The 22,154-nt window shown below is 49.8% G+C and overlaps 10 protein-coding genes across 10 annotated transcripts; 4 read left to right on the forward strand and 6 right to left on the reverse strand.

Moving 5' to 3' along the window:
- Nucleotides 1-275: 275 nt before the first annotated feature.
- N7500_008936 (amidohydrolase family protein) lies at nt 276-1,259 on the reverse strand (the record flags this gene model as incomplete). Its single annotated transcript, XM_056680080.1, has 1 exon — nt 276-1,259. The coding sequence occupies one exon, from the start codon at nt 1,257-1,259 to the stop codon at nt 276-278; it is 984 nt and encodes a 327-aa protein (XP_056530452.1).
- Nucleotides 1,260-1,618: 359 nt separating this feature from the next.
- On the reverse strand, nt 1,619-2,629 carry N7500_008937 (4-hydroxybenzoate octaprenyltransferase; the record flags this gene model as incomplete). Its single annotated transcript, XM_056680081.1, has 1 exon — nt 1,619-2,629. The coding sequence occupies one exon, from the start codon at nt 2,627-2,629 to the stop codon at nt 1,619-1,621; it is 1,011 nt and encodes a 336-aa protein (XP_056530453.1).
- A 484-nt stretch (nt 2,630-3,113) lies between these two features.
- Nucleotides 3,114-8,468, forward strand: N7500_008938 (type I polyketide synthase; the record flags this gene model as incomplete). Its single annotated transcript, XM_056680082.1, has 1 exon — nt 3,114-8,468. The coding sequence occupies one exon, from the start codon at nt 3,114-3,116 to the stop codon at nt 8,466-8,468; it is 5,355 nt and encodes a 1,784-aa protein (XP_056530454.1).
- Nucleotides 8,469-8,642: 174 nt separating this feature from the next.
- On the reverse strand, nt 8,643-10,482 carry N7500_008939 (cytochrome P450; the record flags this gene model as incomplete). The annotated part of the gene is made up of 6 exons (XM_056680083.1): nt 8,643-8,802; nt 8,858-9,138; nt 9,221-9,541; nt 9,601-9,809; nt 9,870-10,282; nt 10,334-10,482. 6 exons carry the CDS (start codon nt 10,480-10,482, stop codon nt 8,643-8,645), a joined length of 1,533 nt encoding a protein of 510 aa, XP_056530455.1.
- Nucleotides 10,483-10,689: 207 nt separating this feature from the next.
- N7500_008940 (wax synthase family protein) lies at nt 10,690-11,793 on the forward strand (the record flags this gene model as incomplete). Its single annotated transcript, XM_056680084.1, has 1 exon — nt 10,690-11,793. One exon carries the CDS (start codon nt 10,690-10,692, stop codon nt 11,791-11,793), a length of 1,104 nt encoding a protein of 367 aa, XP_056530456.1.
- Nucleotides 11,794-12,159: 366 nt separating this feature from the next.
- N7500_008941 (uncharacterized protein) lies at nt 12,160-13,222 on the reverse strand (the record flags this gene model as incomplete). Its single annotated transcript, XM_056680085.1, has 2 exons — nt 12,160-12,271; nt 12,342-13,222. The coding sequence occupies 2 exons, from the start codon at nt 13,220-13,222 to the stop codon at nt 12,160-12,162; spliced, it is 993 nt and encodes a 330-aa protein (XP_056530457.1).
- A 435-nt stretch (nt 13,223-13,657) lies between these two features.
- N7500_008942 (cupin domain-containing protein) lies at nt 13,658-14,494 on the forward strand (the record flags this gene model as incomplete). Its single annotated transcript, XM_056680086.1, has 2 exons — nt 13,658-14,152; nt 14,207-14,494. 2 exons carry the CDS (start codon nt 13,658-13,660, stop codon nt 14,492-14,494), a joined length of 783 nt encoding a protein of 260 aa, XP_056530458.1.
- A 191-nt stretch (nt 14,495-14,685) lies between these two features.
- On the reverse strand, nt 14,686-15,519 carry N7500_008943 (uncharacterized protein; the record flags this gene model as incomplete). Its single annotated transcript, XM_056680087.1, has 2 exons — nt 14,686-14,908; nt 14,966-15,519. 2 exons carry the CDS (start codon nt 15,517-15,519, stop codon nt 14,686-14,688), a joined length of 777 nt encoding a protein of 258 aa, XP_056530459.1.
- Nucleotides 15,520-15,884: 365 nt separating this feature from the next.
- N7500_008944 (FAD-binding oxidoreductase) lies at nt 15,885-17,600 on the forward strand (the record flags this gene model as incomplete). The annotated part of the gene is made up of 4 exons (XM_056680088.1): nt 15,885-16,473; nt 16,528-16,680; nt 16,729-17,262; nt 17,323-17,600. The coding sequence occupies 4 exons, from the start codon at nt 15,885-15,887 to the stop codon at nt 17,598-17,600; spliced, it is 1,554 nt and encodes a 517-aa protein (XP_056530460.1).
- Nucleotides 17,601-21,059: 3,459 nt separating this feature from the next.
- On the reverse strand, nt 21,060-21,631 carry N7500_008945 (DUF4334 domain-containing protein; the record flags this gene model as incomplete). The annotated part of the gene is made up of 3 exons (XM_056680089.1): nt 21,060-21,230; nt 21,283-21,559; nt 21,621-21,631. 3 exons carry the CDS (start codon nt 21,629-21,631, stop codon nt 21,060-21,062), a joined length of 459 nt encoding a protein of 152 aa, XP_056530461.1.
- Between the last annotated feature and the right edge of the window lie 523 nt (nt 21,632-22,154).

The following is a 22,154-nucleotide window of genomic DNA, read 5'->3' on the forward strand; positions in this document are numbered from 1 at the left end:
AATACTTTGAGAATACGATTTGATCATCGTACACTAGTCAGCCGTGTCAGTCAGACGGGGTGTTCCGGACGAAAGACTCTATTAAGCGAGATGATGTATTTTCTATAAGCTATAACTCCTAGTGGATATTGATGGAGTCTACTAGTCTTGTCAGATTTGACTGCTTTCGGCCTGGAGCTCCAGTAAGCCCTAACACAAAACTTAGATACACCATATTTCGAATATCCTCGAATAATGATGCCTTTCCTGCTCATATCAATAGAATTACATAAATTTTATATCTTAGCTTGCCGAAACATCTGCTTGTTATCTTCCTCAATCCGAAAACGCGGAAATAGCTCTACTGCCGCACCCCGGGCAATCTCTTCCTTCTCCTCTTCTGGCAAAAGACAACCCTCTATCATCTCAACATACTTGTTGATAGTCTCGACAGGAGCATAGGGGAAGTCACTGCCATATAACACATGTCCTGCCTTTGCAAACCCAGTCTTGCCCACCAGTAACTCCAAATTCCTCGGGTTCCCAGATAGCGCGAGATCGAAATAGAAGCCCCTAGCCTGTTCTAAAAATATCTCTGGAGTAATATCAGTCAGACCTGCGTCATAGAGCAAATTTGCTGCCCGAGTAGCGAGAATAGGCAGTGTCCCGCCTCCGTGCGAAAGAATAATCTTCACATCGGGGCTCTTGGAGATCGTCCCCGAGGTGATCAGATCGACTGCCGCTCGACATGTCTCGTGCGGGTAACCAATGATCGGCTGTGGCAGTTTTGAATTAACCATATCAGACTTAATCTGTCTGTCCGAGGCAGTGTTCGTCGGATGGATGAAGACTACTGCCTTGCGGCGATTCAGTTCCTCCCAGAGCGGTGCAAAGGCAGCATGGCCGAGGTACCCAGTTCCACTGTAACGAGTGTAAAGAGTGATGCCGTCAGCCTGGAGGACATCTAAAGCATAGGATATTTCTTCCATGGCCGAGGGGATAGTTTCGGGCGTTAGATGCGGGAGACTGGCAAAGAAACCGAAGCGACTGGGGTTTTCCTGTTGAAGTTGGAAGCCATAGATGTTTACCTCCCGAGCAAGGTTGGCTGATGCTACTGGGGAGTTGTAGAATATAGAGGTGCCTGGTGCAGTCAAGGAGAGAATGGCCGTGCGGGTGGCGTGAGAGGCCATGAGGGAGAGAGTCAATTCTGGGGTCCATTTGGGGAGGTGCCAGCCAGAAGGATCACCAGGCGTTGAGTTGAAGGCTATTTTCTTGGTCATTTGAGTCTCCGGGAAGGGTTTGAGGATTGGATCAATATACCATTGACATAGGCAGGGGGAATGAAGTGATGGTGCACGTCGATGCGGTTCATGGTGATTAGCAGCTGTTTTACTGAACTCCGTAAATTTGTATGGACAATGAAAGTGGGAATAACTTGCAAAATATAGACTCATCATAACTTCATACTGGCATAAGCTAGAAACCGTGCAGCCGAGCAAGAACAAGACCGATCATACTCGGCCGGAGGGCATACAAGCAGATAAAGACCTAGCAGCCTAGGGCTGAACGCTGGCCAGCATGGCAATGGCTGCAGACTCCCAGACTAAGCGACATGCTTTCCTATTTAATACTACACCTTTCAGCGCAGCTCCATCTTCATGGTTCCCAGGGAAATATCAAATACCCGCACCACAAACAGCTCGAGCAAAGACACTCCGGTCAAATATAAGCCCAACTTGATATTTGACTTGAAAATTCGCCCTCCCGAGTGTCGATCCTTGAGATCCAACGACACAATATGCCACGGCATGCTCACCATCCACACACCGAGTCCCAGCACCCAGAAGATGAGCGACATGTCCGCGCGCAGCGCGGTGACAGCGAACAGCAGTACCTGCAAAGCGCCAAGCACCGCCAGAAGAGTCTGGACGTTCCTTCCCATCAGTACAGCGAGTGACTTCACGCCAATCTTCTCGTCGTCTGGGCGGTCTTGTGTCGCATAGAAGATATCAAAGTAGACAACCCACGCGGCTGTGGCGAAAAATAGAGGAAGTGCTTGATCTAGATTCTTCAGATCTCCAGTAATTCCCACCCATCCCGGGAACACGGCACCACCAATTATTGCCCCCAGCACAACTTGTGGGAATGGAATGATGCGCTTCATGAACGGGTAGATAGTGCTGAGCATCCATACGGGGATGAAGCCCACGGTGACGGTCGAACCTAGTGTGCCCCAAGTAACGGCGAGTGTGGCAGGCAGCCAACATGAAAAAGCCACGACAGCCTCAGTAGTACTGAGCATTCCAGCTGGCAGAGGGCGAACCTTGCATCGCTCGACATGTTCGTCAAGCTTTTGGTCACAGATATCGCTAGTACTCTCGTCAGTAGGAGATGGGCACATGGTTTCTTTCGGAACGTACTTAAATGTACAAAATGTACAATGTGTAGCTGTCACGCTGGCCCAGATGCCAAATAGTAAACGGAGAAATGGAGCGAGTTCCAGCGACACATCTCGCATGCCCGCGGCCACACATGCCCCCCAGATGGCAGGATACCAGCACAGCCAGGCTTCACGAGTGTGTAACCGGGCCAGTTCCCATACACCGCGAGGCAAATTGCGCGGGTACTTTATGGTGGTAGACGCAGCCATACTGATAATGCTACTCGGACGACTGCCTCAAGCAGTTACGTATAATAAAGACCCTTATAAAAGACGAAGATTAGAAAAAGCAAAAGCTCATATCCCGGCTTGTCAAAAAACACATTTCAAAGCATCGACTTTCTGTATAACACAGTGCCCTTGGGGTCGGTCTCGTTGCTGAGCCGAGTCGCGCCAGGAATCGCATTAGGCCAAAGAGAACTTTCACCTCGGCCGACAAGCCGATTACTCGAATCTATGCCAAGTCACCAGAGAGGCACACCGGCCGATAGGGATCTAGTGAATCATATTGAATCCTGAAATGGACTCCTATTGGTGCTAGACGAAGTATATGCATATCGACATCGCAGAAACTTCATATTAATACATAAAGAGTGTGATTTATTAGTTTGAACTGACTGCAAGGAAGATTGAAAATCTTCAAACAACCTTATTAATTATCTGTTTGATCATAGAGTCAACATTACACAGCATAATGATTGCTTCAACCAGCAGCACAGAGGCCCTCATGCCCGCGGGGGGTTCCAACGATAGCAAAGGCACGACGACTCCCGCAACCAGCACCGAAGACGCTGAGATGCAGGATGATATTCTCAACAATGACACCAATGATGAAATTGCCATAATAGGCATGGCATGTCGTGTCCCAGGAGATGTCAAGTCCCCCTCCGCGCTGTGGCAGTTCCTTCTTCAGAAAGGTGATGCTTCAGGGGACATACCCTCCTGGCGCTGGGACCCCTATCGACAGCGCCATCCTCGCAATGCGGCCGTACTGGCCAAAACCACCGCCAGGGGCTACTTCCTTAACGATATTGATCAATTCGATGCTGCCTTTTTTGCCATCTCCCCGCGCGAGGCGGAGCAGATGGATCCCCAGCAGCGCATTGCGCTCGAGGTTGCCTGGGAGGCATTGGAGGATGCAGGCATCTCTCCTTTCGGCCTTGCAGGCTCGAACACTTCAGTATATATGGGTGTCAATTCCGATGACTACGCCAAGCTGGTCCTGGAAGACCTCCCCGACGTGGGTGCACATATGGGTGTTGGCACAGCCTATTGCGGAATCCCCAGCCGTATATCATATTTGCTGGATCTGATGGGTCCCAGCGTTGCACTGGACGCGGCTTGTGCATCATCCCTGGTCGCGGTACACCATGCCCGACAGGCTATCCGTGCCGGCGAGACTGATCTAGCCATTGCAGGTGGTGTCAACGCGCTCCTAGGACCCGGACTGACCCGGGTACTGGACGAGGCGGGAGCGATCTCCGCAGACGGAAAGTGCCGTTCCTTCGACGACTCTGCGAGCGGGTATGGCCGAGGCGAAGGAGCAGGTGTTGTCATTCTAAAGCGTTTGGATAAAGCCCTGGCAGACGGCGACCAGGTTTTAGCTGTACTCAAGGGCAGTGCAGTAGCCTCGGATGGAAAGACGTTGGGAATCATGGCCCCCAACGCGCAGGCGCAACTGCTTGTTGCCCGAAAGGCGCTCAAAGAGGCGAAGGTGAGGTCTGACTCAATCAACTATATTGAGGCACATGCCACTTCCACATCACTGGGCGACCCCACAGAAACAAGCGCCTTGGCTGAGATATATGGTGTGGGATCTGGACGGCATCCATCCAACCCGTGCTACATCGGTTCCATCAAACCGAATATCGGACATTTGGAGGCTGGTGCTGGTGTGATGGGCCTCATCAAGGCGGTTCTTGTGCTTCAAAATGGCCAAGTGCCTCCGCAGGCAAACCTGCAGAAGTTGAACAGTAAGATCGCATGGAAGGAGAGCTTACTATGTCCGGCCCGCGAGCTGGTAATACTGCCCCATGGCAACTCATCGCGACCATTACGGGCAGCTGTAGCATCGTACGGGTACAGTGGTACAGTGTCGCATGCGGTTATCGAGGCTTTCGCAGGACAATCCTTGTTCGCCGATCGACTGACCCAGACTCCAGATGATGATGCTGCGCCAGTCCTCCTTCTGTTGTCCGTGCCTCAAGCGAACCGCATCTCAACAACGGCTAGCGGTCTGAGCCAGTGGTTGCGCGACACTGGCCCAGCGGTATCCCTGGCAACACTTGCGTCGACGCTATCGCAGCGCCGTGCGCATCATCGCTTCCGCCACGCTATTGTCGTTGATTCAATCGCAAATGCCATCGCTGCCCTTGATGATGTGGCCAAAAATGTTCCAAATCGCTGGGTTATCAGTGACCGAATTGGAACCGAGGTAGCAAAGGGTCCAGTCTGGGTGTTCTCAGGCCATGGTGCGCAGTGGCCCGACATGGGTCGCGAGTTATTTCACTCCAGTCCAGCGTTCGGAGAAGTGGTGCGCAATCTGGAACCAATTATTCAAACCGAACTGGGGTTCTCTGCAATTGAATCTTTGCAAGCTGGCTGTCCGGATCGCACCGATGTTATCCAGGCGATGACATTCCTCATGCATCTGGGCATCGCCGCGGTGCTCGAGGCGGAGTCTGGTCCTCCTGCCGCTGTTGTGGGCCATTCACTGGGTGAGGCCGCCGCGGCAGTCATATCTGGGGCTCTGACCTGGCATGAAGCAGCCCTGGTAGTATGTCGACGAGCGCGTCTTTACCGTGAGTTCATCGGCCAAGGTGCGATGGCCTTGGTCCGGCTGCCGGCGTCCGAAGTCCGTGCGCGTATCGCCACGCACCCCGGCGCGTCGGTCGCAATTGAGGCATCGCCGACCGCGTGTGTAGTATCTGGCACTGCTCTTGCGGTTCAGCAATTATCCCAACAATGGCGTGAAAAAGGTATAGAGGTGCATGCCGTCGCTACAGATGTGCCTTTTCACACACCGCTGCTCGCGGAATTAGCTGGTCCCCTTCGCGACGCGCTGAAAGGCGAGCTACACCCTCAAGTGCCGCATCGGGCGCTCTATTCGACTTCGCTGTTGGATCCACGGTCAGAAGCACCACGCGATGCCGAGTACTGGGTAATGAACATGGTCCAGCCAGTCCGACTGCAGTCGACCGTCGCCGCACTGGTAGACGACGGATTCCGCGCATTTGTGGAGCTGGCCAGTCATCCCATCATAACGCACTCGATCGTCGAGACTATCACCGAGCGGACGTTCGACCGGTTTATGGTGACACCCACGATGGTGCGTAAGCAGCCGGTGCTCAAGAGCATCCTAGCTGCCGTGGGACGTTTGCATTGCTTCGGCTGCACTGTGAAATGCACAGATCTTGACCCTACTGCGCCATGGAGCTCATCAGTGCCTGGGACAATCTGGCATCATCAGTCATTCTATCGCGCTGTCACTGGAATGACAGCTGCTCAGCTGGCGCCGACACACAATCCTGCAGCCAATGACCTGCTGGGTACTCGCACCGCTCTTTGGGGAACGGACGAGGTGCTTTATCAAACTCGCCTTGAGGAACACAATCGGCCTTTTCCTGGACGTCACCCACTCCATGGGTCCGAGATCGTGCCCGCCGCTGTGCTATTGCATACATTTCTTCGCGCACTCTCTCCCAGGAGCGTGGAGAATGTGTCGCTTCAAGTGCCTGTAGTGGTGTCACCTGCCCGCGAGATCCAGATCCGACATAATACGCGTAGCATCACCATCACATCTCGTATGGAGGAGTCCATGAGCAATGAAGATGGGTCGTGGCTTGTCAATACTACCGCAACTGTGGGCGCGGTTGACTCAAACCCATCCGTCAGCTGTGTCAACATAGCGGAGATCGGGAAAAGACTGCCACAGCAGCTGCCGGCAAACTTCTCGATGGATTACCTTGCCTCTGTGGGTGTGTCTGCTATGGGGTTTCCATGGCGGGTATCCCAGCATCTGGCCAGCGACAACGAGATGCTAGCCAGGGTAAACGCCAATCCGGACAACCTGCCCGGCATGGACGATCTTTTAACGTCCGTCATGGATGCAGCAACCTCCATTGCGTCAACACTCTGGCACTGCGCACCTCGACTTCGCATGCCCACGGCCGTTAGACGCGTGCTTGCCGTTGACGTGGCCACACCGCAAGTCGTATACATCCACTGCAGGAAGACGCAATCCTCCGTCGACACAGCCGACGTGGTCATCAGCGCAGAGGACGGGACCGTTCTTGTGGAGATCCAGGGTATGGCTTTCGCTGGTGTTGAGGGCGAGTCGCTGTCGCGAAAGACTATCTCCGGTCTGGTGCATCAAATCAGCTGGCCACCCGCGGTGCTGGTTGAGGAACCTCTGGAATTTGGCCACATCGCCTTTCTGGCACCAGAAGCCACCAAGACTCACGTAGAAACGTACCAAAGACAGCTCGAGAGGAAAGGTATCTCCACCTCTGTCCATGAGCATGCCTCAGACTTGCCCTTGACAAATCATTCATCTCTGGCGGTCGTCTATCTCCCTCAAGACACCGATCAAATCTTCGAGACCGCCACCAGCACCTGCAATAGCCTCGTGTCAGCAGTGCAGGTGATTCTCTCCGTCTCGGAAAAACCCAACATGCGCCTCTTCGCTCTCACCTCCGAAACCAATATAGGCCACAGTGCGCTCACAGGCCTCGGTCGGATTCTGCACACCGAACACCCCGAGATATGGGGTGGTCTGATTGACCTCGAAGACCCCTCGGCCTTTCCTCTTATGGCAATGCGCTATGTGCGTAACGCTGACATTATCAAGGTCCAAGATGGGGTCCCACGGATTGCTCGCCTTCGCCCGCTCCGCTCCGCCCCGCTCCACCCCACCGCCGGACCCGCTGTTCTCACATTCTCCCCAGCATCCACATATCTGATCACCGGTGGACTTGGCTGTCTCGGTCTCTCTGTCGCTCAGTGGATGGCCACCCAAGGCGCGAGACGCATTTTGCTGCTCTCTCGTCGCTCTCTACCCCCAAGATCTACTTGGACCGCCTCGCATAAACCCGAGACCCTGTCGATCATCCAAAACGTTCTTTCTCTTGAACGCCTCGGTGCCACTATCCACTTTCTGGCCATCGATATTTCCCATCCCTCCGGGGCGACCAATCTTCGCTCGGCCCTCACCACACTTAGCCTCCCACCCGTGGCCGGCGTAGTTCACGCCGCTGGTATCACCCGCGACCAGCTGATTCGGCAAATTACCCCGGATGTCTTTGATGCTGTTCTTGCGCCGAAGATCGCAGGTGCCCTGGCGCTCCACACCGTTTTTCCTCCCAATTCCCCAGGCCTGGACTTCTTCGTCCTCTTCTCTTCTTGCGGCCAACTCCTGGGATTCCCCGGCCAGGCGTCGTACGCGAGTGGGAATTCTTTTTTGGATGCTCTGGCGCGGTCACGCAGGAGAGACGGCGATAATTCCATCTCGCTCCTTTGGACCTCCTGGCGAGGTATGGGTATGGGAGCTAGTTCCAATGGAGCCCTGGAGGCGGAACTGTACGCTCGTGGGATTACAGATGTGACTGCTGACGAGGCGTTTCGGGCTTGGAGTTATATCTCGGCGGTTGAGGGTGCCGATCATGGAGTCGTTCTTCGTGCCCGGCCGCTTGAATCGAGGGAGCCGTTGCCACATCCGATTCTGAGGGATATTGCGACGGGGAAAGAGCGAGTTAGAGATGAGAGCGATGGGGAGAAGGGAGGAGAAATGAAGAAGCTGACTGGCAAAGAATTAGTAGAATATCTGCGCGTTGCTGTGAGAAAGTGTGTGTCGACGACATTATCGATCCCGGAAGACGAGGTAGATGAGACAGTGGCGCTGCCGGAGATGGGAATGGACTCTGTCATGACGGTGAAATTCCGCATGAGTCTGCAGCAGACGCTTACTGTGAGTGTTGGGCCAACGTTGGTGTGGAAGTACCCTACGGTCCATCATCTCGTTGAATATTTCTGTCAGGTGTTGGAAGAATAGCTCGGATATTGTGTTGTCGGAGATATGTATATAGACATATCAACTTCTTCAAATCTTGCATGAACCATATCATCAACTATAAAGACACATGACCTCATCAACACCTATCGATCTATACCTGTGAAGAATGGTATCTCCAACTATATGAACAAATAGAGACACCTTCATCTGTGCCTAATCCCCCCGCCGTTTTGTCAACGCCAGGAACTCTCCATGGAACTGCGGCACGACCATATCATCCCAGTTCATGTCCTCCACGGTTGTCCCAACTAGGTCCAAATCGAATCGTCGCACAATATATGCGATAGCCATATACATTTCCATATATGCCAGACTACATCAAACACCGGTTAGCCAGATTTCTTTCTCGAATCAGCACAAGCGCATACTTGATTCCTAGACAAGATCGACTACCTCGCGAAAACGGCACCAGGAACTTAGCTCGCTCAGCCGTCACCTCCGATCCTTGCAGCCAACGCTCTGGATCAAACACGCGAGGATTCTCAAATAGCGTTTCGTTGTAGTGGATATGGTAAATGGCCATTCCGACCCTAGTTCCTGCAGGGATGAATCGGCCGTCTGGAAGACGAACACCACCTGGCGGAACGAGCCTGGGGGTGCGGGAGGCTGCGGGAGAGGAGTATCTGAGACCTTCTTTGATCACTGCTGTCTGTTCGTGTCGTGTCGATGTAAGTTGGAGTGATTTGCATAACATGCCCTCTTTGGGGTGACAAAGGGAAGAGAATACGAACCAGATATGGCAGCGCTTCGAGCTGAAGATATGAGACATGGGAATCTGGTGTAGGCATCACAGTTTTCAGCTCTGCCAGGAGATGGTCATGGATTTCACGGTCATTGTAGATATTGAAAAGTGTCACTGTATTGGCAATTCCAGTGGTGTCATCTCCGGCGGAGATCACTGTGAGAAGCTCATCACGGAGACCCTGTTTGTCCGGGACTGCATAGCCTTTCTCAGGAATCGGGATGAGTAAACGCTCCATGAGGGTAGGGAATTTAGGGGTTTTTCCTGCTGCTGCCGCGTTGATATACTCATCGATGCGACGGGCGGCGAACTGGATAGAATAAATTAGTAAAAACGGGTTGGCTAGGGAGATGTGTAGGCCAAAATCACCTGTTCCAACTCGTGGCCCATCTCAACGGAATGTGAAATGCGTTTGGCAATCCACAGTGGTAATGAATTGAGCAATCGCACAAAAGGAAAAGCTTTGATGACATGTAGACTGGGTAGGTATTGTTGGAAGACGCGCACAGGGAGTGACTTGAACTCCGGATCGGAGAGGGCATTGAGGGATTGACCAAAGGCAAACTGAGACACCATATCTGACTCATTCAGTTAGAATCTCAAATATGTTATGGGTAGTATACAAGGTTGATACATACCCATTGCCAAAGACTTCAAAGCCCATTCCATCGATACAGGTTTTCCCTGAGCAAAAAGCTCATCAAATCGCTTTGAGCAGTAGTCAACATGCTCCATCAGCATTGGCTCCAGACTGAGAATGTTCTTCTTAGAGAAAAGTGGCTCTAGTGGTGCTTTTCGCTGCTTATGTCTCACCGGGTCGCTCTCGGCCAGCGTGCTCGACGGGGCTCCTAGGACCTTGTGCATGGATGGATCTTTGTAGTACCGACTACCTGGTCGATACAGCTCGTGGTAGAAAGCTGGATCGTAGATATGCACTTCATTGGGGCCCATGCGCAATGCAGGTCCTAAACGCTTGTGCATTTCTTCAAGTTTGAACAGCGTCTGGCCTTTATGGCCAGGTCTGAGGCCGATGTTCCAATAGGCCTCCCAACTGCAGTACATGGTTAGTACGACTAGATTTAATCCCAAGGTTGATACGCACTATTCCCCCAAAGCTGCCCATGGTGAGCCTGGAAAAACGGCCAATGGACTGAAGAAGATCAGGTAGACAGCACGAATGGCATGGTAAACAGCAAACGTAGCCGCCGCAATGAGCCAGAGGCTCACAGGAACTATAGAAACCAACCCCATTTGACTGTAGTGACCAAGAAATAATACTCAAGTCGTATCATTCCAACTTCTGTATGTGTATAGTTATATTTGACTGCGCTGCTGATCTCCCGATCGGCCGAATGCTGCCCAGCCCCGATGACCGAAAGCGCCGAGACAGCCCTAAAAGCCATAGAGACCCGGCCAGTTCCACGCAGAAGATCTCCAATCTCTAAATTCTTTCTCAAAATGGTCGAAATGGATACTTCCTGGATACCCGCTGGTTTGGAAACCAGGCAATTCTCACTCGACAGTGGACAGTATACAGTCCTGGCCTTCTTGCTCGCCATCTGTATCCCACAGACATCGCATGGAACTGCACTTCGCTATGGACTATTTCTTCTCCAGATCACCTGCGCAGTACAGGCCTTCATTGCTCCGCCGCCTCCAATACCAGACCGGGCTATTCTTTACTCCTCAGGGGTACTCATGGGGAATATGTTAGCACGCTACTTTGATCGACTATATACAACCGTCCCGGAGAAGACATTCCATCGCGTCGTCAACCAAACTCCTGAGGACGCAGCCACGCTTCCCGGGTCCGAGCGCCTTTTCTGGGCCCTGGAGCTTTTTAGCGTCACTCGCGGGATCGGCTGGAACTGGCGCGTCGGCGGCATTCCCAAGTCCCCAGCGCCAATAACCAAATTCCAATTCGTGAGAGCCCAACTAATTACATGGATTGCCATGTACGCGGGTCTCCATCTCGTCAATGTGACTGGCCATCTTGTTTTATCAAATCAAAATGCCGTGCCCTCGCTCGTCGACAAATTGCAGATCTATGCCTTGATAGTGGGCGGCTGTGCAATGACAATATATAGCCATTTCGGTCTTCTCATGCTTCCGCTCTCGGCTCTCTGTGTTGGCCTTCAAATCGGTCCTCGCTCGTGGCGGGATCCCGCGTCCTGGCCACCGAATTTCGCTAGTGTGAGCGAAGCATACAGCATTCGCCGCTTCTGGGGATACACCTGGCACCAGCAGCTGCGGCGACAGGCAGGTGCGCCCGGTGAATATCTTATCAGCTTGCTACCGAACAGTGTGAGGACATCTAAACGGACGATTGTTCGGCTCGGGAGGCGGTACTTCCTTCTCTTGATGAGTTTCTTCGTTTCGGGCTTGATTCATGCGTGTGGGTCATACCAAGTGACACGAGCACTTGGTCTCCCCTTATCAGATGGTGGAGAAATAAAATATTTTGTGCTTCAGGGAGTGGCAATTATAGCTGAGGATTTCGGTTGTTGGGTGCTTGGTGTTGATGATCGGGTAACAAAGCCTGGGGGATGCGGCTGTGGGTAGGATATGCGACCACACTGTCTTGGTATATTTGGACTCGTGTCCAGCTGAAGGGGATACCAGTCGCGCTGGGAATGGGGATTCGTCATGAGAGAGGGGATCTATTGGCTGCGTTGGAACACGTTCGACAGTCTGCTGAAGCAGTACCAGGTAACTTCGTGGCGAGAGGATGGGAGTGGATTTGGTGATTAGTGGTACGAAGTTGTTGCAAAAAGGGAAGACAGTAGGTGATGTACTGCACATATATATATAACGAGATAATTAGGATGGATTGGTGCTAAATACTAAAGCCTTAAGGGCTTCGACTTGAATGAGGTAGACATTGACCGACAACCTGTCAGGAACAAAAAGAAACACTCTCCGAAACGTCTATTTGAACTCAGCAGGAAGTGTCGTCAATTGACCTATTTCGGCAATTGTCTCCTCCCACAGTTTCTTCTGGATCTCCTGGCCTGCCGGTGATAGGATGAACGCTCCTTTCCTATACGGGAAGACGGATTAGCTATTGATGAAATCGCTCTTCAGAAAAGAAACGTATAGAGATCACTTACTCAACAATTTCCTTGTCACCCAAAAACTTGCCATGAGACTCAGGGCCTGCCACCAGCGCACTATGCAAGATGATCCAACCACCCACCTCAACAGACCTGGCACGGAATGACTTAACAACATTCACGATCAACCGCAAATGAATTGGAAGAACATCGCTCATGCTAGTATTCACCATGCCGGGACACATCATATTGAGGATAACTTTCTTGGGATCCAGCCGCGGCGCCAGACTATACATGAACAACGCACAAAGTAGCTTCGTGTCCCCATAGCGCTGGAACGGAACAAAAGCCTCTTCCTTGTCCATGTGGGCAAGCACACCCTCACCGGGCTTGATAGGAGCTTTCTTCTCTAGACTTGTGCTCTCCTGTGCACGACTGCCAACCCAGCTAATACGTGCAGGAGAACCGGTCTTCTCTGCACCCGCCTCGAGATACGGCAGGAGCTCGGCGATCAACAAAACGTTGGAATAGTAATTAACCTGGGTGGTGCGGTCATGGCCGCTCGGGCTGCGTTCCAGCTTCAGCAGACCGATACCCGCATTGAGAATGAGGAGATGCACCACCGGAATCTCTTTGCGGAGCTGCTTGGTAAACCGCTGTACGCTAGCATAGTCATCCACATCGAGCGCCATGACCTTGATGATCGCATCGGGATTGTGCGTTTGGATACGGCGGTCCTGTCGAAGGGACGTTGCACAAGCCTCGCCCTTGGCGACATTGCGCACAGCGAGAATCACCGTCGAAGCGCGCAGTCGTAGTAGCTGTTTGGTGGTTTCCAGACCCATTCCAGCACTGGCACCGGTAATGACCACAGTTTTACCCGTCAGGTCAATGCCGGTAGGCAGGGGATCGATTTTGGGTTGGATGATGTTGACCATAATGGATGTTGATTGAGAGTGAAGATGCGAGACTTTGGGTCACCAATGTGAAGAGCACAATAGATGATAGAGAAGAAGTAAGGCAGTCATATTCTGTACTCGACTTACTCTTCTCACAACGTACCCCGTTTGTACTTCTTTGTTGGATTGTTCAGCTGGGCTGACAAACGGCGGCTTAGGTGATGGGGTGACTCAGCATTCGGCCGACGCCAAATCCCAAAAGGGAAGTTCAAAGGGAAGACCGAGACAACCTCGCCCGAATGAACACCAGTCTTCTTTGAAATTGATGCCCAGTCAAGTTTGCATTTTGATGGATTCTCCTGTGTAGTCCGACTAGGAGATGCAAAAGGAACACCGAGTATGTAAAGTACGCAAGTTATCCTTTTCGAGGTTCTTCCCTCACGTCTACTTCCACTTTTACATACATGACTAGAGATGGCACCCTGCAAACCTCGTACCTTTACAGCCGGTCAGGATCCACTAACAAAATTTGATGGAGCCATCTCGGTGCGTAATCTGCCTCGGCCTCCGGACCGCTTGTTCGAATTCCAAGGTATCATGAGGCCAAGCCGCGGCATCTATGCCAAGCTGATTGCCAACGGCCAAAAGCCTCCCACACACTTTCATCCCTCCCAGTGGGAATTCTTCCGTGTACTTCGCGGGAACCTCACTATCGAATTTAATGGGCGTGCCATTCACCGGACCCCCAGTGATGGCGAACTCGCAGTACCTCCCTATACCCATCATGTCATTTATGGAACCCCGGGAACGGAGATAAACGAGGTAGAGTTCGTCGTGAGTGCCAGTGATCCAGATGCAGAGGAAGATGGTGCGCCTTTGATGGACCAGCCATTCTTTGAGAATTGGTATGGGTATCAGGAGGATGTTTTTCAACGGGGGGAGAAATTGGATTTCGTGCAGGTTCTCTCGGTAAGCCAAGGATCTGTGTCCCTAGGGGGGAATTCAAAATTTAATGAGACATAGATGTTTGATGCCGGAGGCACGTATCTTTCTCCGCTGTGGTGGGTACCTTTCCGCTCGTGGATCGGGCTGTTTCTGGGGATTGTGGTGGGTAGGTGGATCGGTGGGCTGCTGGGATATGCGCCCTTTTATCCAGAGTGGACAACAGATTGGGAAGGGGCCTGCAAGACAATGCAAAAAAGCTGGTTCCATCGTCGATTTGCGGATCCACAGGCACAGAAACTAGCACGAGAAAGGTTTCGTGAGCAATTAGAGCAGGAGGCATCAGCCAAGGGGGAGAAGTCACACTAGATAGAAGTATTGGGAGCAGCAACTGCAGGTATTTCAATATCTAGATATATAGACGTTTTTCTACAAATTGACTGGAATGTATACAGAGGAATACGTGGTTATGCCGACTGATGGACATACGACTTCCTTTTACCCAACCTCAATTCCTGTTACTACCACTCCCTTGTGACAGCGCTACTTTCTACTCCTTTTCAGTTATCCCTTTTTCTCTTGCTCTTAGCCGGCGAAGTCAGGAGCGTCTCCAAACTTTGTACATGGATGTAGATCACAGCATACACCATGTCAGACCCGACACTACCCAGTAGCAAAAACTGTCCGTAAGGGCTCCATGCATATCCAAATCTTTCTGGCCAGTAGTATACACGCCAGAAGAAGCAACAGGCAGCTGCCAGAGTGCCCAGCATTCTTGTCCACCTGCTTATGCTGTAAGCGCCAAATCCAGGTGACTACACCGAAGATCTATCCACTTACCAAATTGCCCAAGAATGACCGAGAGTATTTCCACGAGATAGTAGCTGCGCAATTGAGCTGAAATTGATAAGAACCTGCATGGGCCATGCAGTCATGAACACAACCTGTCGGCCAATACTCGGGATAAACGTGGCCGCGATCGCCAGATGCAGCCACAGGCAAACCACGCATCCGACCACGATTATACCTGCAAGATGCTGTGCAACCAGCGGGGACTGCTTCCAGGCATATGGGGCTGATTGAAGAATTGCGTAGAAGAGGACCACGTCGACAATCATCCATTGGGCGAACACGACCTGATTTAGCAAACCCGGGCCGTAAACAAATCCATAAACTGCTTCCCATGTAATGTTCAAGCAAAGACAATGAAGAGGCATGGCGTAGGAACGATCCTTGAAAGCCTTTTTAGCCATCAAGATGTATGAGATGGACCATAGGATTCCTGAGATGGCGGTGAAGCCATCGGGTACGGACTTCGCATGCCAGTAGGGCGCCGGGGTGTCGTTGTAGTCGCGATTGGCGGCTGCCCACTCCTCGAGGGCAAAAAGGCCCATATTTGTTCAGATTGCTGAATGAAAAATGGGTTCGTGGGCAAGACGACTTGGTTTTGTTTGCTCTTGATTACCCATATAACTAGTTATCATTCGAGCGTTTGACATAATACAGAGCGAGGGTCATCCCAGTCCGTCGGCCGAGCCAGATCGGTAGTCCGAGAGGCATGTCCCTAGTCAGGCTTTGTCGATCAATTCATCTTCGAACTCGGGCATGAGAAAAAGTAAAGAAATGAATGGCTTTCGGCATTGCAATGGGTTCAGAACAGTACAATACATGCAGGGTCCCTCCAAGATGGTAGACCGTAGGTCCATAAAGGGCCGCCAACGCGCACAACCTGCAACTCGGACAATTGACATCAGTCAACATGGCCAGGAGTCTCTCGATGATAGTGAGCTTCATAGGTATACTGGCCACAGTCACAGCTACCGCAGCCTCCAACCCAACTAGACCCTCGGCTGCTGCTGCTCTCTCGTCGCTGGGAGTCTCTCTCCCAGGTGGCGATGCTCTTGTTGGAAATGCTGGATATACCTGTAGCATCTTGACTCGCGTCTTCTCCAAAAATGAGACATTTACAGAGACCTCGCCCTACTATGACGTTTTGGTCGATGAAGCCTGGTCACAAAATTGCCGATTGAATGCGTCCTGCGTTGTGACGCCTGATTCCGCCCATGAGGTCTCGCGCTTGTTGCAGATTCTCGGTATTCTCAAGACCAAGTTTGCCATTCGCTCGGGTGGACACAACATCAACCCGGGATTCAGTTCAATCGGTCACGACGGAGTGCTAATCGCTCTCGAGAAGTTGAACACCATATCCATAAGCGAGGATCGTGGGACTGTCACCGTTGGGCCTGGCAATAGATGGGAGTCTGTATACAGGTACCTTCAGCCATATAATGTCACGGTCTTGGGTGGTCGTGAAGCGGTTGTGGGTGTCGGCGGGTATATTCTCGGTGGTGAGTGAATCAGCCCTCGCCGAAATCATAAAATCAGACATTCATCGAAGTCAGGTGGTCTCAGTACTTTCTACAACACGCACGGATTGGCTATTGACAGCGTCACCCGATTCCAGGTGGTACTTCCCAATGGAGATATTGTCAATGCCACCCCAACCGACCATGCAGATTTATACAAAGGCCTAAAGGGGGGTTTGAATAACTTCGGTAAGACTAATTATATCCAAAGATTCTTCCCGCTACTGACAGGATTAGGCATCGTTACTGAATATGACCTTGCTACAAACACTGGAATTGATGTCTACTACGAGATAAACACGTACACCGTTGCCAACACACCCGCCGTACTTGCGGCGTACGCGACGTATCTTTTGGATGCGGACACAAACAGCAATGTGGAGATCCAGACAAACCCCAACTATACCTTGGTCTTCTACGGGTATCTTGGCCATGTATCCACGCCTGCAGCCTTTGATCCATTCTCTGACATCCCTGTGGCCTCTACCTTGTATCCACCGACAAACGGCTCGCTCAGTGAGCTTCTCCTCACGATTGGCTCTGCCGGACTGAGTTCCGAGGGTGTATCCTACGGCGGTACATTCACATTCAGAGTGACAGGACCGACGTTTCTGCAGGACACGTACTCGACCTATCTCCAGGCCGCTGCCTCTCTGCCCTCGGGGGCAGTACTATCTTACGTACCTCAGGGTATCATTCCAAATTTAGTGAACCAAGGAAATTCACAAAACGAAGGGAATTTACTGGGCTTGGAGGCCACACCTCAACTTTGTACGTATAATGTTGTGCTTATATCTATCTGGTGATAATCTCTCACCATACTTCATACAGGGGTGAATATCTTCGCTCAATTCCCAGTGAACATTAGCCAATCGGTGGTGACGGGTAGGGTGGATTCGTTGCTTGCCAGTCTCACCTCGAGCGCAAAGTCACAGGGTCTTTTGCTCCCGTACATCTTCGTCAACGACGCAGGTCCCAATCAAAAGCCGCTGCAGTCCTTTGGGGAGAAGAATCTCAAATATATCAGCACTGTGGCAAAAAGATATGACCCCAAGGGAATCATGCAAAAGCTGCAGAATCAGGCCTACTTTGTTTCGAAGGAGTTATAAAATCCTATAGAGCGTCTTATATATACTGAAGAGGGGAGCATTCAAGGCAGTATGCTGTTTGGCATACGGGTCGATTCAGCAGTCGTAATGCAATCTCATACCTTCCATGACATACGAAGCAAACCAGGACAACAAATCAAGGAGTCAATCAAAAGAGGTGTAAGCGTATGTATTCTCAATGTGTAAACTATCTGCTACTTGGAATCTCCGAAGCACTAATCTTGCACGGGTGTTGATCCCTGCACCCCAAAAATCAGCAATTGCACCCCATTAGTAATCATGCGATTATATAATACCCACCCCATCGGAATAAATAGGATAAAGGTCACATGACTAGCAATCTCACATATCAGATCTCCTATAGCAACCACTGTATATGATATAAATACCACCCCCCCCCACTCTCTCTCTCTCCCTCTCTTCACTCCAGTTTCTATATAAATCATTTGATATCTATTGATCTGATCCAATCAACCGCTGCAAAAATGGCTGCAATCAACCCCACCTCCATGGACCCCACTATGGGTAAGCGTATCACCTCCACGTTACCTATCTTTTATACTAATTCAATGACTTTACTAGCGCTTCTCCCCCCTGAAGCGGTATATGATACTCGCGATGAGTTACTCGAAATGGTCCAGAAGCATGCCCTATCCCAGGGCTATTGCACTGCTATTAAGCGGAGTAATCCAGGTAGATCTGTGACTATACAATGTGTCGAATCAGGTAAGCCAAGATGGGATCAAAAGCCTACAATCGGTCAAAAACCTCGGATGACCAGCTCAAAAAGGAAAGGCTGTCCTTTTTGGCTATATGCAAGTATTAAAGATAGCAAATGGCACCTCCAAATCCGGAATTCAGATCATAATCATCCTGCTAATAATCCGATAGTTTACCCTCAAGCCCGAAAGCTTCAATCTGATCAGACTGATAAGATTAAAGAGCTATCTGATCTAGCTATCCCCCCCCGGAAAATCATGCAAATTATCCAAAACCAGTCCTCGCAGCCAATCAAACCCCGGGATATATACAATCAGATACAGCGATATCAACGTCAAAAGCAAGGCTTTCAGTCAAAAACTGAGTTCTTAATATCTCAATTAGAGATGAAGCAATATAAGTATAAAATCAAGGTTTCATCTGATAATGAAATTGAATTTTTAGCTATATCTCACCCCGCTGCAATATCACTGGCTAATCAATATAATAGGGTATTTATACTAGACTGTATATATAAGACAAATCGATATCAACTACCCTTTTTAGAAGTGGTTGGTATTACTCCTACTAATCAGACCTTTTTATTTGCTATTTGCTTTATGCAAAATGAGCAAATAAATAGCTATATTTGGGCACTACAAACCCTATTTCACGAATGGCTAAGTTTACCCTATAATACTATATTTATTACTAACTGTGATTTAGCATTAGTCGGGGCAATTGAGACTGTTCTATCTGATTTTAGCCATTTACTCTGTATTTGGCATATCAATAAAGCAGTATTAGCAAAAGCTAAGAGTATTATGCTAGGTAATGGTCAAAAACCAGATGAAAGCATAGATTTCGATGCTTTTATGACACAATGGAGGGATTTATGCCAGTCAAATACAGAAGATGAGTATAACTCAAGGTTATCTAACCTTATATCTATGATTCAAGCCTACCCTGAGCTAATTGACTATTTATTTACTACGTGGCTAACCTATAAACAGAAATTCATCCGATTTCTAGTCAAAGATATTACCCATTTTGGTAATTTAGCAAGTTCTCGCTCCGAAGGTTTTCATGTGCAGCTTAAAGCGGAGCTAAATGGTGCAAATGGAGACCTTTTAACTGTTTTCAATGCAGTTGATAAGGTATTCACACAGCAGCAAGCAGGGATTAAGATCAAGATTGAATCTGATAAGATCCTTATACCAAAGATAGCTATGTTTCAGCTATATGACTTGGTTAGGGGTTATATATCTAATCATGCTATCAGATTGATCCATACCCAACGTGAATTAGCACTCCAACCTAGCGAACTTGGGCTATGTTCTGGGTATTTCACTCGCTCTATGGGGCTTCCATGCAAGCACTACTTATCTGATCTTATCAGATCAAATGAGCCAATCGGATTCAGCGATATCGACGCATTTTGGTATATCAACACGATCCCAGGCACTCAAGTGGTCCCAATCCTCCCCCCAAGGATACCGCAGCCAAAACGGGATGCAAATTGCCTATTTAGGCAGGAGGAGCGCCCAACCAAGAGGCAGAAGGCCCCAAGCAGGTGCTCGGCCTGTGGGGAGAGGAATCATACGTTTAAAAACTGCCCAATGCGGATAAATTGAGGCTTTTGTATATAAATCTGATATATTACAATGGGAGATCTGATATGTGAGGTTGCTAGTCATGTGACTTTCATCCTATTGATTCTGATAGAGTGTGCCCTGTAATCACGTGACTACTAATGGGGTGCAGGGATCAACACCCGGATTTTCCTTATTTACGAGTGAACTCTGGACGAGGAGATAGGCCATAACAAGACTTCCTCAAAATACCTGCCCTATACCGCGATTTCTTTGCCTACTTATACAACTCGAATCTAATACCTATATTGTGCACTAGTTCCTGGATCATATCCATGCTAGGAGAGCCATGCCTACCGCAGCACATGTCTGGAGAGGTGCATAACATAAGGCTTTCTAACTGTCACAAAGTGATTCCATATACTATGTACTCCCATCCATGTCATATTTGGACTAGCTTAGCTCCATCTCTTGTTCGATACCAAATCCAATTTGTACTGGTGCCAGAATTGTTCCGCATGAAAGAATCTCAATGTTCCCTTGTCCCAGCGCAAACAGCACCAAAGATCACCGGTTTCTATATAACTGTCTTTGGTTCGAACCAATTGATGGAATGCTCAGAATGCTCATACTAGCGGAAATATGAAACAAACAAAGCATCCTTAGGCTTACCACTGTGGTATAGGAGCCTGTGACACATAGAAGCTAGTCGATTTTCGGTCACTCTGGCAGCAAAGTGTGAACGTCGCCCTCAGTCTCGTCGCAATATCAGTCGAAAGGAGAGATATAGGAGTCGTTTAGCTCGATAGATCAACAGAAAGCCGGGCTTGCAACACGTTTAGTCTACGGAGTACCTGTTTAGGGAAAAGGCGAACGTGGGGCAGGCTTGATTAAAAAAGATAAAACATAGACTTGATATGAACACCTCAGATGACTGTTTGGATACATTTAGTCGAGTGAACAAGTTTGAGGGGAAAGATGAAACATGAAAAAAATGGTAGACAGAAAACATCTCTCACAAGATGGAAAATGGAGAGGAATCTCCTGGAAGGTGGGACACATTGGCATTGCCAACTTATAAGGTTTCCTCGGTGTAATGCGGTTCAATACATGGGTCCAATTTAACATGAGTCGAGTCCAGATACCGATACCCGAAGTCATCACTGATTTATTCCTCTTTGTAAAGGTAGAAGTAGTAGGTACCAGCGTCACCAAAGCTGCTAGTATCCATGGCGCCAGCAATGAGCTTGTCATTGACATAGCGGAAGTGGTCAATGATAGGGTACTTGTCATAGATCATAGCAGTTGACACAACACCACGGAAACGGATCTCACGGAGCTGCACTATGTGAGAACTTGCTTCATTCCCAACACAAATTGGGTCTACTTACGACAGCATGGCCCCAGTCCTCATTGCATACACGCTTCCCATCCTTCAATGTAATAACAGGATCGACGTTTTCGGTGGAGTGGAAGGTCTTTCCAACCCAGTTCATTGACAAGAGTTGGGCGTGACCAGGGTGACCGGTGTCAAAGCTTCCACCCTTCCATTCTCCACGAAGAAAATCGATAGGAAGAGCAGAAAGCTTGTTGTAAACAGCCTCAATATCCGCTTCATTCAACTTGCCGCCTTGGGCAACTAGGGCAGCAAACTGTTCTTCGGGGGCACTAGAATAGAATGACGGTCAAGTGACCACGAGCTATTATGAAGGATGATGGTGGTATATACCTTTTGGACATGGTGTGAATATATTCGATAACTGGTATAGAGGATAGAGTGAAATTATTTTCAGATAGCTTCTAGGAAGAGGAATTGCTCCCGTAATTTGTAGTCAGAGAGCTTCCAAGGCTACCTTTGATGTCAATACTGCCACTTCCACGGGCCACGGAGCCCTGTGTCCCCGCGGCCCGGTGACTAAGCCTTCAGTGTGGCCCAGGGGCCAGGGAGCCATAGATAGTGCGTAGTCACATGACGGATGTACACATGTAGATACACTTGGGCAGCAGTGAAGTTGGTTGAAGTGTATATATGTTCATTGTATGCTGATCACAGTGATTTCTTCAGACAGTTACTGGAAAAGTTGCACTTGCAATACTACACGCTACGATTGAGACAATGTCGGATACCATGATTTCCAAACAACACTAGGCTTGGAGAAATTGATTCTTACTCCGTAGTCACTTCATATAAAACATATGAGTTCGATATAAATTCAATTTGAAAAAGGAATCCACAAATATTCTAGTTGTACCTTGAGTGATT

The sequence above is a fragment of the Penicillium coprophilum genome (assembly GCF_028826855.1).
Source record: "Penicillium coprophilum strain IBT 35676 chromosome Unknown utg000005l_segment0_segment0, whole genome shotgun sequence".
NCBI lineage: Eukaryota > Fungi > Ascomycota > Eurotiomycetes > Eurotiales > Aspergillaceae > Penicillium > Penicillium coprophilum.